The sequence below is a fragment of the Wyeomyia smithii genome, chromosome 1 (assembly GCF_029784165.1).
Source record: "Wyeomyia smithii strain HCP4-BCI-WySm-NY-G18 chromosome 1, ASM2978416v1, whole genome shotgun sequence".
NCBI lineage: Eukaryota > Metazoa > Arthropoda > Insecta > Diptera > Culicidae > Wyeomyia > Wyeomyia smithii.
The window spans coordinates 167,511,234-167,527,130 of record NC_073694.1 but is presented as its reverse complement, the minus strand read 5'-3'; the positions used below and the strand labels follow the sequence as shown (position 1 = coordinate 167,527,130).

Genomic DNA, 15,897 nt, shown 5'->3' with positions numbered 1-15,897 from the left:
TGAAGACATGTTTGTTTTATATCCTAAGATCCTCGACTTACAATTCATCTAACATGCACAGACTGGACATCTACCACTTCTGCTCTCAACGAAAAGGTGATTATGTTAATTACCAAACATTGTGTTGGCTATAACTTTGGTTTATGTTATCAGATCTCGGTTTTTCTTGGATATTCTGGTACATTATTGCGTTTTGCATCAATTTATGCAAAAAACTCAAAAAGTGTAAAAATGGCACATGTACCACTTTTGCTCTCAACGGCTCATATAATGGAGGTTACCAAACTACTAGTTCAATAGGTATTCGGGACTACGAAGCTGCTGATATTTGTTTGGTTTTTCGCAAAAAGAGTACTCTTCTTCGCAAAAGTTTCTTACTCTTCTCCATCATGCACCTCAATAATCCCAATAATCCCCGTTGTATTTTTCGTAAGTGATGCCATTCACTCAGAAAATACTTGAATGTTTTTAATGCTTTTTATCACCATTATGCACAATTATTCTTGCAGGCGAAAGCTTTACCGTCTGAGGGTTACTGGAGAATCTACACTTTAATATGTTTCAAATCGAATGTGTCATCCATCAATGATTGAATTTTATTCATTGAACCATCTGACTTGTGCTCTCCGCACAAGTAATGTTCTTCAACAGGTATGTTCCAAACTTAATCCGAAATGAATTCAAAGGTGGCTTATTGCTCACACTACACTGTTTACTTTCGACATTGAGCAGAGGTATGTGGCTTCACGCAAAACCGTATTCATTCCTTGCGCACTATTGGATCTTTTGGTAATCTGGTTGTTTGCCTATTTCCGGGTTTTGGATTTTGGAATATAAGCTTAAGGAGTGTAAGTTTTTGAGCAAAACTATAGACGCTATAGACCTGCGGACTGAAGCGCAGCGAGCCAAAACAACTGTCAAACGTGTGAGCCAAAATGAACATAATGAAAAATTCGTATTAAACGAATAACAAGGATATAAAAAACCAGCGATGCCAGTGCTGCTGCCATTCACAACGCAGGTCTATACATAAAGTGTCTATAAGCGAAACGTGATTTTTAAAGTTTTATATCATTGTCCTTTGAATAGAATTGAAAATCGCTCTAAACCGCTACAATGGCAGGTGGTACTTGAGCGAACTGTCATTGTAGCGATTTCGAGCAGATTTCAAGCAGTTTCAATTCTTCTTTTAAAAATTAAAAAACAACGATAGAAATTTTTCGTAAATCACGGTTAACTTAGAAATTCCAGCTCTTTCAAATGATATAAAAAACTGATATAGACGAATAAAATCAAGTTCAAGTAAACGTGATATTTTTTACAGTGTAATACATCGCACCGGTGTAGCAGCACCGGCGTAAAAACGAATTCGACGTAAGTGCTTTTCTTGCAGTGTAGGCTGTCGATGCTTGTTTGCTCATTTTGATTGTCACTTTTTGTTGCCTGGCTTGCTTTGCTGGAATTGTCGGAAAACTTACTCGCAACGAAAGTTTTTTTTTCAGTCTGCCGAAAAGTTTATTTCACTGTTAACAATGTCGAAGTGTATGTTCAGTCAATAGTGAAACTAATTCTCGATCTACTAATGATTTTATTATCGATAGATATTACAGAGGACAATGCGGCAGTTGGATATTCATCGGAACAAGATGAGGACCTAGATTTGCTGGAACCCAAAAATGTTTCCGAAGGCAATAATCCCGCTGAGATTTACATCGGTAATACCGGTAAAGTGGCGGCGAGCAAGTTTTTCAATCTGTTCAGACGGTACGGTGCAATCCGCAATATGACCATTTGGCGTACTCACAATCATCTGTATCATGCTCGAATCGCGTATGGGCAACCTGTTTTTGCGCAGAAAGCAATCGCAGAGCAGAACAATAAATTTTACAACGGAAAGCGGCTTCGCATATCATTTGTTAAGGATAAAATCACGCTAAAATTTGCGGCCGCGTTTCGGATCGATGATCTTTGTGCCGGTAAGTTCAAAGGGGACATCTGTTTTCTGGTTGTTTTACATGAATTTTCCTTTTTTGCAAAGAATGCACAGAGGAAGATATATACGAGCACTTTGTACAGTGCGGACCAGTTCAGTTTGTCGTAAAGACTGGGTTTTCTGCTTACGTTCAAATGGAAACTAGTGAAAGCGCTCTTCTCGCTACGAACTTGGAAATGATTTTGAATGGCGATCCTTACACTCTCAGCAGAATATACTCAGACGATCGAGGTTGGTGTTGATAAAGTTAAAAATTTTTAGCAGAGTAAATATATTTTTCGAGTTTCAGTGGATCATGTTCAAGTGTTAGAAAACATGAGGCGTATCCAGTATCCCAAGCCATTTGTTATGGTGGAAAATTTTCCAGCTATGGAAAAAGAAGCATCAGTGGATCTGTACAAAAGCTTCTTCGAGTCGATAGCACCGATTCAACACTTCAAGATTGCTCCGACAGCCAAAGAAACAGTCACTTTGGCGCTTTGTGTGGCAAAAGCAGAAGAACGTCATATGCTGGTCGATAGGTTTGACGGAACGTGTCACCATGACAAAAAGCTCAAGTTATTTATCACCGGGGCTAGGGCGACAATGACCATTGATCATGCGGTGATATTTGCTAGTGCTAAGACGTCGGTTGTGGTGTCCGGCTTTCCACCCTGTAGGTTTCGGTTGATCTGTTGTTTCAAATTTAAATTTGGTTGAGGTTTAAAATTATTCTCTGTTTCAGATTACAAGGATTACGACGTTTGTAAACTGTTCAAAAAGTGCGGAGTAATTAATTTTCTTGAAAAGTTCAATGGAAAATGGTTGATTTGCTTTGAAAAACAATCTGCCGTGTCGCTGACGAACTTTTATCAGTTTGTCATCAATAGAAAACAGCTGGAAATTGTAAACCTTACACCAAGTAAGCTACGTTTTGATGTTTTGGTGGTTATTAGCCATTAACAATAAAATAATTTCAGTTACGATTCCTGCACCAACGTTGTACAAGCTAAAGGATTGTAAGTTCTCCCCTTTTATTTTTTTAATTTACCTTACGCAATTTTTTTCTTTCAGACACTGTACCACAGCCGAAAAGTCAAGGTAAATAAAAAATGCCGATACAGTTGTCATGATTTCAACAAAATTCTTTATTTTCATCAGAGCCAAAATCAATCGTTCGTCCTGAAAGACCCGATAATTTTATAATGAAAACAATGCTATCAATTGATCAGAATATTAAAAAATCAACGGAAACAGTACCATCTATAAGCAGTGCGAAAACAATAATACCTCCATCGGTTGTAAGCTCAAAACGTCCTGTCTTACAGCCAAACGTTTTCCCTAAAGCGCCATTGCCCACACCGAGTACTGACCCAGCTGAAAATGTGTCGGATGATGGTAAATACCGTTTTTTGTTACTTTTCCGCTTGCTTCAAATACATCTCCATAATATTCTAGATTGTGATGCAACATATGCGAGTCCCATCCTGCGGGACGAGCGAACAGTATACATAGGTAATCTAGCCAAGCGGATAAGCGAGGATGATCTTCGTGAGTTGTTTAGCGGACAGGAAATTCGAGCAGTGTCACTGTCGTGCAGTGAGGACTCATTCTTTCCATCATCTGCAGCGATTATTACCTTCGGCACAAAAGAAGGTGCGGCCAAAGCGATTTCTAACAACCACAAGCGCTATCGGGATAAACGCGTAATGATTCTTCCCTCACGAGGGTCACAATCCTTTAACTACAAACGAACTTTGATGGTGAAAAACCTAACGAGAGGTACGGTTTTGCTTTATTACAAAGCGCACTTTATCATAAGCTGATTTTTCTTTTATAGCTGTTAGTGAAGAAGGTTTACTCATAGAGGTTGAGAAAGTGTTGGGTAACAACAGGGTTGAAGATGTGATCAAACCTGCCCATTACTACGCGTACGTTGAACTCAGTGGAAATTTAACCGCATTCTCGTCGATCGAACGATTGCGAGCGGCCTTCACCCAACACCAAATAGACGTGTATCCGTTATACACCTCAGTTCCTAAACGATGTTTGCTGTTTCAGCTAATGCCGTACGAGCAAGTGCGAATGCTTAACGGATTGAAACCTGTAAGTGAAATCGATCACAACGACCACCACTTTGGAGCGCACAATGCACACAAATGTAAGCGCCAAATTCTGTCGAAAAACCATTTGTCGAAACTGTTCAAATTACGATTTTTTGCTTATAGTATTTGTGGGTAATATACCACGGGACGCAATGGCCGAGGATGTTATTGATTATTTTAACAATTTTGGCAAAGTTGTCGATTATGCACCGATCGATAAGAAGAGTTGTTATCTACGAAAGTCGGCAATTTTAAGTTTCATTAATTCTAAACACGCGCAAAATGCCTACCAGTTGAACCACTTCTTTGAGGGCTCCCTATTGGATGTACATCTTATGGATAGCCCTCCGTGGCACTTCCTACCGGATGTGGGAATAATAACCGTGAAATTCCACAGTCCTTGTAAGTTCGAGTACCTTTTTAGTACTACTTTATAAAACTTTTCCCTTTTCAGTTTTAACGAATGACGAAATACGGCAAGCTTTCCGCGATCGTGTAAAATCCGCTAATTTCCGTTTTCTGCGATTCGATGCATACGATGATCGGGTTAACTTAGTGGTAAAGTACACCCAAACCGACAGAAAAGTTTTCAACTCCTTAGTCCAAATAGAGCAAATTAACCACGAGGCAGTGCTGATAGTAGGTGAGTTTCTGTTTTCTCAGCTTTGAAAGTAACAGTAAAGAAATCTACATTCTTGCGTCTTCGTCCCACCAGATGGCCTGGAACTTTCCCATCCCACGGCAACAGAAGCGCAGGAGAATAGAAAAATTTCACAATCTCCATACCGTCAGCAAAAGGAAAAATTTCTCAGTTACGTCGTGTACAAGGAAAACCTCAAAGAAGATTTGGAGATCTGCACCAAATCGAACAGCGAGGCGGATATTGCCTTCCAGCGATTTTACAACGACAAAGCAAGTAAGTTTTCCTTCTTTCGGATGTAGAGTAACAGCAAAAAATAAACTCCTGAATCCTTTCTATTGTGATCTCAGTACAAATTAACAACGTGTCGTTGAGCACCACGGTTGAGGAACTGCGCGATTTGTTCATTAAATGCGGTGATGTAACGGATTACGACGCCCTCATTCTCGAGGAAGACCAAAGCAAAATCTGCTTCATAACGTTCGATGTCGATCTCGCAGCTGATTTAGCGTGCACGTACAACCAGCGCATGCTTCACGGAAAACGAATTCTTATACACCTAGCAAAAGAAACCGTCCGGGTGGAACGGAGCAAATCAGTTCTGATTGAGCAGCTTAATTCGGAAACCTCAAGCGAACATATCTATCATGCCCTCAGCGATGCTGGAGTGGTGAAGTACGTACAAAAAATGTCCCCATTTACGGCCATCGTCTGCTTCAGGGATTCGGAAAGTGCTAATGAAGCGTTGAGGGTTAGGGTGATCCAGAATTCCAACAGGTTTATAGTAAGCCCGTGCTATGCCGGTAAGTTGTTAAATACCAACAATCCGTAAAAATTATCAATTTTTTTTTTTTTCAGAGTATGACGCCCGCTTCTTCAAAAACTTTACTTTGCAACCAGAAAATATCTCCGCGGATTTCCTGCAAAACGTCCTAACGCCTCGCTTACGATCAGAATATCATCAATCATGTAGGGAGCGCCATGTGCTAGAAACACTACCAGAGGACGTACGATTACAGCTTTTCAACGCAATCACCGCGGCGCGAAGAACAATCGTTAATTTCGATAGCATGTCTATTTCCGAACAAATCACCGCCCTAAGTACAGGCAACGAGCCGTTCCTTCAAAGTAACATTTATGCTAACTTGAATCAACAGGAAAGGGATAAACTGTTCGAAAAAACAAACACCCTTCAACCGGAACGCACTGCCGTTGAAAATATCGATGGTCCGTCACAGCCTGCAAAGCAGCCACGAGTAGATTCTTCCACTGATTGGTGTGCAGAAACACCGAACGTATCAAAAAACGCTCAACTCGTGGCGCAAAAGCTTCCCTCTTCTGATATACTGTCGCTGTACAGCGGAGCACTAATACCCCCCCGACTGACTGTTCCTCAGCAACCTGCTATTATAATTCCACCCGTTTCTCAAAATATGTCATTGCATCCGGTAAGAATGATGCTACCAGTTAGTGTGCTGTCACCGGTAAGAATGGTACCCCCGGTACGCCCTCAGCGTCCTAGTGGACCGTGGGTGCAACAGTTGGCTTCGTTGGCATACAACGCGACAATCCCAAATAGCATGAACCCACATCGACCGCCTTATTTTCGCTACCATTGAATTGATAGCTGTATGAATCTGTACAATCCGATGATGCGTACATATTCTTGGCGAGAAATAACAACTGAAGTAAAACTAAAGATGCGAATAAATGTAAATTAATCTTTTCATTGCATTTACGGAATTTGATCTGTAGAACAAGATGAATAAAGCGTGTTTTTTTTTTCAACTAGCATAAGTTATAGGACTCATCAGAGCGATTCCTACAGCCACTCTGGCCCATGTGTTATTCATTCATGGTATCTTTCCATGTTGGTTAATGGTCCATGGGAATTGGGCTGTAGCCATACACTGCTTTTAATAAAGTTAAACTGGATTCAAACAGTTTCTTCATTTTCTGTTTAAATTTCAGTCAAAAAGTTGAAAAATCGATAAATTATTAGGAATGAGTAAAGGGTAAGGGGAGGGGGGGGGGTCAAGATAGGTCACCTAAGCCAAATTTTCAATATCACGTAACTGAAAATAGTTTCGGTCTACCTTTCAGATGATTATTTTGAAGTTATGTATATTTTATTAAATTACGCTAAAAAATTACGAAAATCAAGTGCTGGTTCGCTTTTACAGAATTTTTAGAAAAGGTTGTTTTTTTGCCCAGTAAAATAGGCGGGGCAAGATGGGTCACCCTCTCAAACAACACAAAATTATGATTAAATCTCAATGAACTTTTTACGGATAGCAAGAAAAATGCCTTCTCTTCATAGATAACAAAAATATGGGGTCATCTCGTCCACGTTATACCGCCGAAGGGGTTAAATTTTCCTCGACGATTGCTTTCTGCAGCATTTTTTAGAACTTCTCTACTATCGGCTTATTGAAACAATGAAAGTTTTTTTCGAAGTGACAACACCGTTTACGTCGAATCTAGCCTTAAAACTGAAACGTTAACATTGAAAAATCAGCTGTCGATGCAAACTATACTGCCTCGTCTTTGGTGACCCATGCTGCCCCAATCATCAATTTAGTTCACGATTGTGATATTCATGATTATTTTACATTTATTTATGCTATTATTTAGTACATCATGAGCAAAACTGCTGCTGCAATAAAGATTTACTTTAAATTATATATGTACGACGAGAGAACACGTTTTTTTTTTTTTCAAAAGTGTGAATCGCGTAAGAAACTTAGCGAAAAAAAAATTTTTTTTAAACAAGCAATATGCAAATATGAACTATGAATACGTGATACACAGTCGAAAACACGTTACGCATCATGCAAAATTATTGTCATCACCAAAAAAAGTTATTTCAAGCTCAAAAACGGCACTGACCCGTCTTGCCCCACCTTACCCAGAGGCGTCTCGTCCACCTGTTCAACCTGTTCATAGGACAGGTAGACAATCTCAGAAAAAAGGTGATTTTTTCATATTTGTAGAGTGGATGAAAATTAACGAAGGTAATTTATTTGTAATTTTAATGTTCTCCCGAACATCCTTATTTTATTTTCTACATAGTGGAAATTTATGCACCATAAAGAATGTAACCTGATGGGCTACACTTCAGACTACGCCATACAATTCACACGCAACGCAACCCACACGCAATAATGACTACCGTTTGTTCAGACCTTTCACCTGAACTAACCGCCGTTCAACACTTCTCTGCACCTTCAAGAGCGGAAGGGTAGACGCAGTCATTTATGCTCACCACTACTAATGCGACGCCTCGCGTAAAATGACATTTTTGGTTCAAACTTTCTGCTGAACAAAACCGATGTCAGCGAGAGAAAACATTCATTAGGGGAAAGTAGGTAAAGACGGACACCCTAAGGTTTAATCTAAATAATTACTTAGGTATTGCTATTTAGATCGCAGTAGTCATACAAATTGAAACTTAAGGTCATTTGTTTTCATGATTATTTTTGGTATTAGTGAACTTCCTCCAAGTTTTATGTGTTTTGGGTCTTCAAAAATAAGACTACAAATTGCTGTTTTTTGACATGGTTGGGTAAGACGGACACTTGGGGTGGGTAAGATGGACACTACGAAGGTAACGGTGGACACTCACAAAAAAGATGTAGTACGTTAAGTATTCTTTTGATTTATGTGTTAAGTGATGGCCATACATTACTCTACGTTATTAGAGTCCATCTATAAATCACGTGAACAGTTTGAGAGGATGGGTTTCGATGAAGGCGAAAATTCTCCGCCTATATGGCCTGTTCTAACTGCTAAGTGATTAATATCTGCTGGTTTCTCTCGCGGGTGTACTTTGTGAACATCTGTAGTACACAACAGATGCTGCATGTGAAAATTCTTGGAAAATTTATGTGTCCATCTTTCCCTACTTTAGTGTGTCCGTCTTGCCCGACCTGGTTGTAAATTTTTCAAACGATCGTAGCTCTTCATCGGAACATCGAAAATCTGCTGGATTTTCACTAGAAACCCGAGGAAAGACTAATTTATCACTTTACTATTGTGAACAAATGAAAACACGTAAGTTTCACGAGTTTTTCACTATTTTCCGTGGAATAAAAATTACATGAAATTGCGCGTTCACGAAAATGTTTTTTGTTTTACTTACAAATTTGACAGTTTGCTTGCTGAAAACCGATAATGCAACTCAAAAGCATTAACACACTATAAAGAAGGTATTCGCATCACTCAACTATCATAATACATTCTAGTTTGTGAAATATTAAAAGTGTCCATCTTACCCGCAGTGTCCGTCTTTACCTACTTTCCCTCCACACCACCTCTCTTCAGTGTCTGGTAAATCTGTTTCGTTTTGCCTTTCTGTTTCTTCTCTCGACGTCATTGAAATTTAAGAGAGACCACGTGGCCGCGAGAGTTCGCAGATCCATCTTCAGAGCTTTCGTAGTGCAAATGAAAAACGAGCAAATTCATTCATTATTTCTGTCAATGTGGTGTAATTCTTCCGTCGATGTATAGTTTCATTCAAACCTCTACACCCATTTTGTTCAAAACTTGAACCTCGCATATTCCGCATAGTATACGTTTGTCTTCTTACGCGCTGCTTTCTTTTTAGCTTAAAATTTTAACATCGTCTAAGGAAACGCTTTAGCATTGAACTAATATTTGATAAACAAAGATAGGTTTTTTACTCATGCGAAAAGTTTAGAGGCAAAAAGATCATAAACATAATTTTAATTATCGTTGGACGAAACCTGAATGATACTGACATTGCATATCACAACTCCATCCGTCGAGCGAACTTTTTTAGTTCTTCGACGGATCAAGAGTTATTCACGACTAAAACCGATCATTGAGAATCATGATGCGATAAATGTGGATAAAGGTTTCCTCTATGAAATGATGCAGATATCATTATTCTACGAGAAAATTATCGGAAAACTCGCGGTCATAATAGACCGTAAAATTTCTTTGCCATATAGATAAATGTAGAAAGATAAAAGTTTTCGAAACTGTTATCACGATACTGTTGTTTCAGTGTTGCAAATGTTGATTGAACAGGTAGCCCACTTGGTCACGCGTCGCCTCTGACCTTACCCTAAGTGTCCTCTATAGCATTCTAGGGCGAAAACTAGCTTGACGTGATCGTAACGCGTTATAACTAAAAATTTAGATTTTTTTTCTACAGCTGTCAAAAAAAGGTGGAAGAACTTGAAAAAAAAAAACTGATTTATTTCTCATGAAGAAACATTCATTGTGAACTAACAAAAAATATTGGATATTTGAGAAATGGTCCGTTACCGTCCTCCCGACGAAGTTTTCTTATGATGCTTAAACAAGAACGTTGTACGGCCTTCAAGTCCGCCTTTGAATGCATCTTTTGATTCTACCGATCAACTGTTTGCAATTTGTTGATCTCCAGGTATTTTAACACCGAAGAAACTCAAGATTTCAAAAAAATCCTCGATTGGACGACACTGAGGTGAATTTGTTGGGTTGTGTATTTGGGGTACAAATGGAGTCGACTTGCTGTGATGATCAGGGATCGGGTGCTACTCATTTTTCTGCGTGCAAAGCACACGCCGTTGGGAGACTGCACATAAATTTCTAAAGAGACGAGTAAGAGCAGTTTGGATTGCACTGTACATTCGTTTCCAAAGAGACAAGTGCAGGTAGCATGTCACAACACACTTTATCCGTCTCTTTCCGGAGATGTCTCTTACTCAGGGATCGGGTGCTACTCATTTTTTTTACGAGTAGAATGCACGATGTTGGGAGACTGCACATCAATTTCCAAAGAGACGAGTAAAAGCAGTTCGGATCCCTTTCGTGTCGTTCAGGAGACCTCACGGAATTTACCCCAGTATAGTGCAGAAAGACGTACCGTGACTGCGGGTAATTCTGCGCAGCACATTTTCCCGCGCGCTGAGCTTATAAAACTGTTTGCTACAGTGAATTTTATTAATACATACCTAATCTCTGTACTATTATAGCAGACTATGCTATGCACATGGTAAAGCACACAAATCAACTGTGTTTTAGTAAAATTTACTGTTGAAAAATAGTTTTTTAGGATGAGTGCGCGGAAAACGTGCTGCGCAGAATTACCCGCAGTCACGGTAGTTTCTACCTCGGAAAATTTCTTGGGTTTTGTGTGCCTCTTTGTTGAGAGAGTTTTTGATCACAGCCAGTGATGCCACATATTCAGATTAATCTGTAGTTATACAGATTTTATTTTTCGACATTTTCACGCATAACAATTATCTGTGTTGTAAGAGGATGCGGATCACACCTTTTCAAAAAAATGAAAAATGAACCGTACAACGCATATTATTGTTTTGAAAGGTATGCTTCTATGTTGACAACACTAAATGAAGGCACAGCTTAATGCTTTTAAAGTTAAATAGCACCTAAACATAAAGAGGCGTCAAAGAACTTCTTGTACAGTAGACTTTAAAACTTAATTTAGTTAACAACAAAACCCATGTTTATCACATATTTAAGAGAGGAAATTGTTCCTTTTCTAGGTGCTTCTTATTCTCTATAATTCGACGTTTAAAAGATATCATTGATTACGGACTTTCTCGACTTTCCAACGAAACCAACAAAATTAAGCTAGCTTTACATTTCTTGTGCAGTAGTTAAATGTATTTAAAAATGAGAGTGGCAACCCTGATTATGCCTGTGCTGTGTGAAAATTTTGCCCGTTTGCGGCTTCCTGCTGACTCGTAGGGGGAATAGGGGCATTGAAAAGTTTATCGTATAATGGTGAAAAACACAAATTAGATTCATGCTTATAAAACTAGCAATCAGTGAATGTGTGGGGCACAATGAGCTTCCCAATGGGGCATAATGAGCACTCTTATAGAACATATCTGTGTAGAAGTACAACTGATGGGCCAACGTTTGTCGCGAGATGCCATGATACTTGGCAGCTTGTTTCGTAAATGTCCCGTCGCGCCTTATGGTGGCCAATTCTGCCTGCAGTCCCTTTTTCTGATCGATTCGGCTTCAAAGATTTTCTAATATATGTTCGCACCATCACTGTAAACAAACACTGACTATGGAAACAGAACAAGTCTCACAAGTCTACTGAGATGAATTTCAGGTAAATTTATGTGATAACACACCTTGTCTTATTTCACCCCAACTATAGGTGACCATTTCGCTCCTATCGAATTAGTTAAAGTTAATATGAGATTTTAACACTAATTATAGCTTAAAATCAAAACGTCAATGATAGTGAAATTTGGGGTACGACCCATACGTCATATTGATGTGTCTACATACTTGATTGAGGCACGACCGTATAAGCTTATTTTGTAGTGCGCAATAATAATAATTTTTCCAACATCCGGGAACCAAGTTGATTTTTTCAGTATATTTCCATATTTTAAACAGACAAATCACTTTTGTTCTACATCAAGATATACTGTAGTAACGACGGATCAGTTCCACATACCACATTGTATTAAAAAATGCGTAGTTTCGCAAATAAGAGGGGTGCCCATTTCACCCCGTGTGCTTATTATGCCCCTCATCCCCCTACACAGATTTCAATGCAACATCCGTAGCAAGTTTCGAACGCTTTTATTGCACATAATTGCACAGAGACATCTCCGGAAAGAGACGGATAGAGAGTGCTGTGACATGCGAACTGCACTTACCTGTCTCTTTGGAAACGAAATGTACAGTGCAATCCGAACTGCTCTTACTCGTCTCTTTAGAAATTATTGTGCAGTCTCCCAACGGCGTGTGCTTTGCACGCAAAAAAATGAGTAGCACCCGATCTCTGACTCTCAAGTATAAAATCTCTCTCCTTCGTCTCTTACTCCTTCCAAATATTGGAGACGTGCACAAAAATCTGCGAGACGCACAAAGATTTTTTGCACAGCTCTGAGTAGTTAGACGATCCCTGGTGATGATGGTGCTTATTAAGGGAGTCACTTCACGGTGAAATCAGAGTGAAGTAAATACAGCCCTATTACGGGACTCACGTAAGTGAGAAAAACGTCGCAAAGTGACATCTGCCGTGGAATCTGGGTTATTATGGTGCTTATTACGGGAGTCACTTCACGGTGAAATATATTTCACTCTCACGCTCACTTCACTTTTTTAGACCTATTCCCGATTCCACCTCAAGTGAGGTGACAAAAATCACCTCCGTGGAGTGAGATTGACAGTGAAGTGAAATTGAGAATAGGACAAGTGAAATGGGATTGTTTCCCAGCTCAAAAATGTCCAAGTCCCAGAAAGTCGTTTTTTCCCGTTTTTATTAGATAACACCAGATCTTGACGTGTTCTGCATTTCTAAGACATTCGGCATCGAAAAAAAATGTTTTTTTAGGTATCGAAAATTTCCTGAACTAGTTTGCATTTTTTTCATCGGGCAAAAAAAATTAAAAATTGACCGCTTTAAGGCACGGATCAAACTCTGATTCGCTTCGTTATTGAAGAATAAATCCAATATTTACCATTAGATCACAAATCAATCAACTTTAAGACTTATGGCAGCTTCGTGGAATCATTTCACCGTCCAAAATGGTCGTGAAATAATTCCACGCGAAACGTCGGTGCTTATTACGGGAGTCACTTCACGGTGAAATCAGAGTGAAGTGAACAAAATCCTATTACGGGACTCACGTAAGTGAGAAAAACGTCGCGAAGTGACATCTGCCGTGGAATCTGGGTTATTATGAGTGTCATATCAGTGAAGTGAGAACGGGAAAAGCGACGTTTCGCGTGGAATTATTTCACGACCATTTTGAACGGTGAAATGATTCCACGAAGCTGCCATAAGTCTTGAAGTTGATTGATTTGTGATCTAATGGTAAATATTGGATTTATTCTTCAGTAACGAAGCGAATCAGAGTTTGATCCGTGCCTTAAAGCGGTCAATTTTTCATTTTTTTGCCCGATGAAAAAAATGCAAACTAGTTCAGGAAATTTTCGATACCGAAAAAAACATTTTTTTTGAAGCCGAATGTCTTAGAAATGCAGAACGTCAAGATCTGGTGTTATCAAAAAAAAAAAAAAAAAAAAAAAAAAAAAAAAAAAAAAAAAAAAAAACGGGAAAAAACGACTTTCTGGGACTTAGACATTTTTGAGCTGGGAAACAATCTCATTTCACTTGTCCTATTCTCAATTTCACTTCACTGTCAATCTCACTCCACGGAGGTGATTTTTGTCACCTCACTTGAGGTGGAATCGGGAATAGGTCTAAAAAAGTGAAGTGAGCGTGAGAGTGAAATATATTTCACCGTGAAGTGACTCCCGTAATAAGCACCTGTTGTCACCTCACTTGAGGTGGAATCGGGAATAGGTCTAAAAAAGTGAAGTGAGCGTGAGGGTGAAATATATTTCACCGTGAAGTGACTTCTGTAATAAGCCCGTCGCTTTTTCCGTTCTCACTTCACTGATATGACACTGGTGCTTATTACAGGAGTCACTTCACGGTGAAATCAGAGTGAAGTGAACAAAATCCTATTATGGGACTCACGTAAGTGAGAAAAACGTCGCAAAGTGACATCTGCTGCGGAATCTGGGTTATTATGAGTGTCATATCAGTGAAGTGAGAACGGGAAAAGCGACGTTTCGCGTGGAATTATTTCACGACCATTTTGATCGGTGAAATGATTCCACGAAGATGCCATAAGTTTTAAAGTTGATTGATTTGTGATCTAATGGTAAATGTTGGACTTATTCTTCAGTAACGAAACGAATCAGAATTTGATCCGTGCCTTAGGTGCTTATTACGGGAGTCACTTCACGGTGAAATATATTTCACTTTCACGCTCACTTCACTTTTCGAGACCTATTACCGATTCCACCTCAAATGAGGTGAAAAAAATCAACTCCGTGAAGTGAGGTTGACAGTGAAGTGAAATAGAGAATAGGTTAAGTGAAATGAGCGAGTTTCCCAGCTCAAAAATTTCAAGTCCCGGAAAGTCGATTGAGCTGAAATTTTGTATGAAAACATTTCTCGACAATAGGAAACCTTTGAGCCCTACCACTAAACGAAATTCGAGGGTAAATTTTTCCCTTACGTTCCACCGGCCACAACTCAAAAATTTGTAAGTCCCAGAAAGTCGGTTTTTTCAAGAAAAAAAAAAAAATAGCCTTGTTACTGGAAAGTAAATCCCATATATATTATCACTAGATTACAAATCAATCGATTTTTAAACTTCCCTATCTTCGTGAAATCATTTCACCGTTCAAAATGGTCGTGAAATAATTCCACGCGAAACGACGCTTTTTCCGTTTCCACTTCACTCATATGACACTCATAATAACCCAGATTTCACGGCAGATTTCACCTTGCGACGTTTTTCTCACTTACGTGAGTCCCGTAATAGGACTTCATTCACTTCACTCTGATTTCACCGTGAAGTGACTCCCGTAATAAGCACCTTAAAGCGGTAAAATTTTCATTTTTTTGCCCGATGAAAAAAATGCAAACTAGTTCAGGAAATTTTCGATACCGAAAAAATCATTTTTTTGATGCCGTATGTCTTAGAAATGCAGAACACGTCAAGATCTGGTGTTATCTAAAAAAACGACTTTCTGGGACTTTTGAGCTTTTTTTTGAGCTGGGGAACAATCTCATTTCACTTGTCCTATTCTCAACTTCACTTCACTGTCAATCTCACTCCACGGAGGTGATTTTTGTCACCTCACTTGAGGTGGAATTGGGAATAGGTCTAAAAAGTGAAGTGAGCGTGAGAGTGAAATATATTTCACCGTGAAGTGACTCCTGAATAAGCACCGATATTTTCTATTCTCAAAACACATGCTTTTCATCTGTATGGTGTTTTGGAATAAATGGAATCATAATGTTGTTCAAACAATCGTTCTGGTATAAATTTTGATAGATAACCAAAGCACTAGGCTTGAACCATGATTTAAAAAAAAGGAAAAAACCGGAAGATTACTCTCATTCCACTCTGAGGCGTGTTTTTTGTGGAATAAAAGAGCCCCAAAAACATTCCAGATTTTGAGTTGTTACCCATTACATCAAACACAATTATCTTTGTGTTCTCGGCTTTGATTTGATCGTTTGTCACATATCCGCCAATTTATAAAATGTTTGTGTCTTCCGCCCAGCCCAGACCAATCTCTTACTCATGTTGAAAATCAAATAGATTAAAAACCAGATAAACATCAAAATTCGATTGTTGAAACCATCCTGC

General features: G+C 39.1%; 1 protein-coding gene across 1 annotated transcript; it reads left to right on the top strand.

Annotated features, from left to right (window-relative positions):
* Positions 1–1,402: 1,402 nt before the first annotated feature.
* On the top strand, positions 1,403–6,508 carry LOC129717864 (uncharacterized). The gene is made up of 15 exons (XM_055668095.1): positions 1,403–1,542; positions 1,602–1,976; positions 2,039–2,224; positions 2,283–2,648; positions 2,718–2,894; positions 2,953–2,991; positions 3,047–3,073; positions 3,134–3,370; positions 3,431–3,754; positions 3,813–4,133; positions 4,201–4,479; positions 4,532–4,720; positions 4,793–4,993; positions 5,068–5,520; positions 5,576–6,508. Exons 1-15 carry the CDS (start codon positions 1,533–1,535, stop codon positions 6,334–6,336), a joined length of 3,945 nt encoding a protein of 1,314 aa, XP_055524070.1. The 5' UTR covers positions 1,403–1,532; the 3' UTR covers positions 6,337–6,508.
* Positions 6,509–15,897: the final 9,389 nt, after the last annotated feature.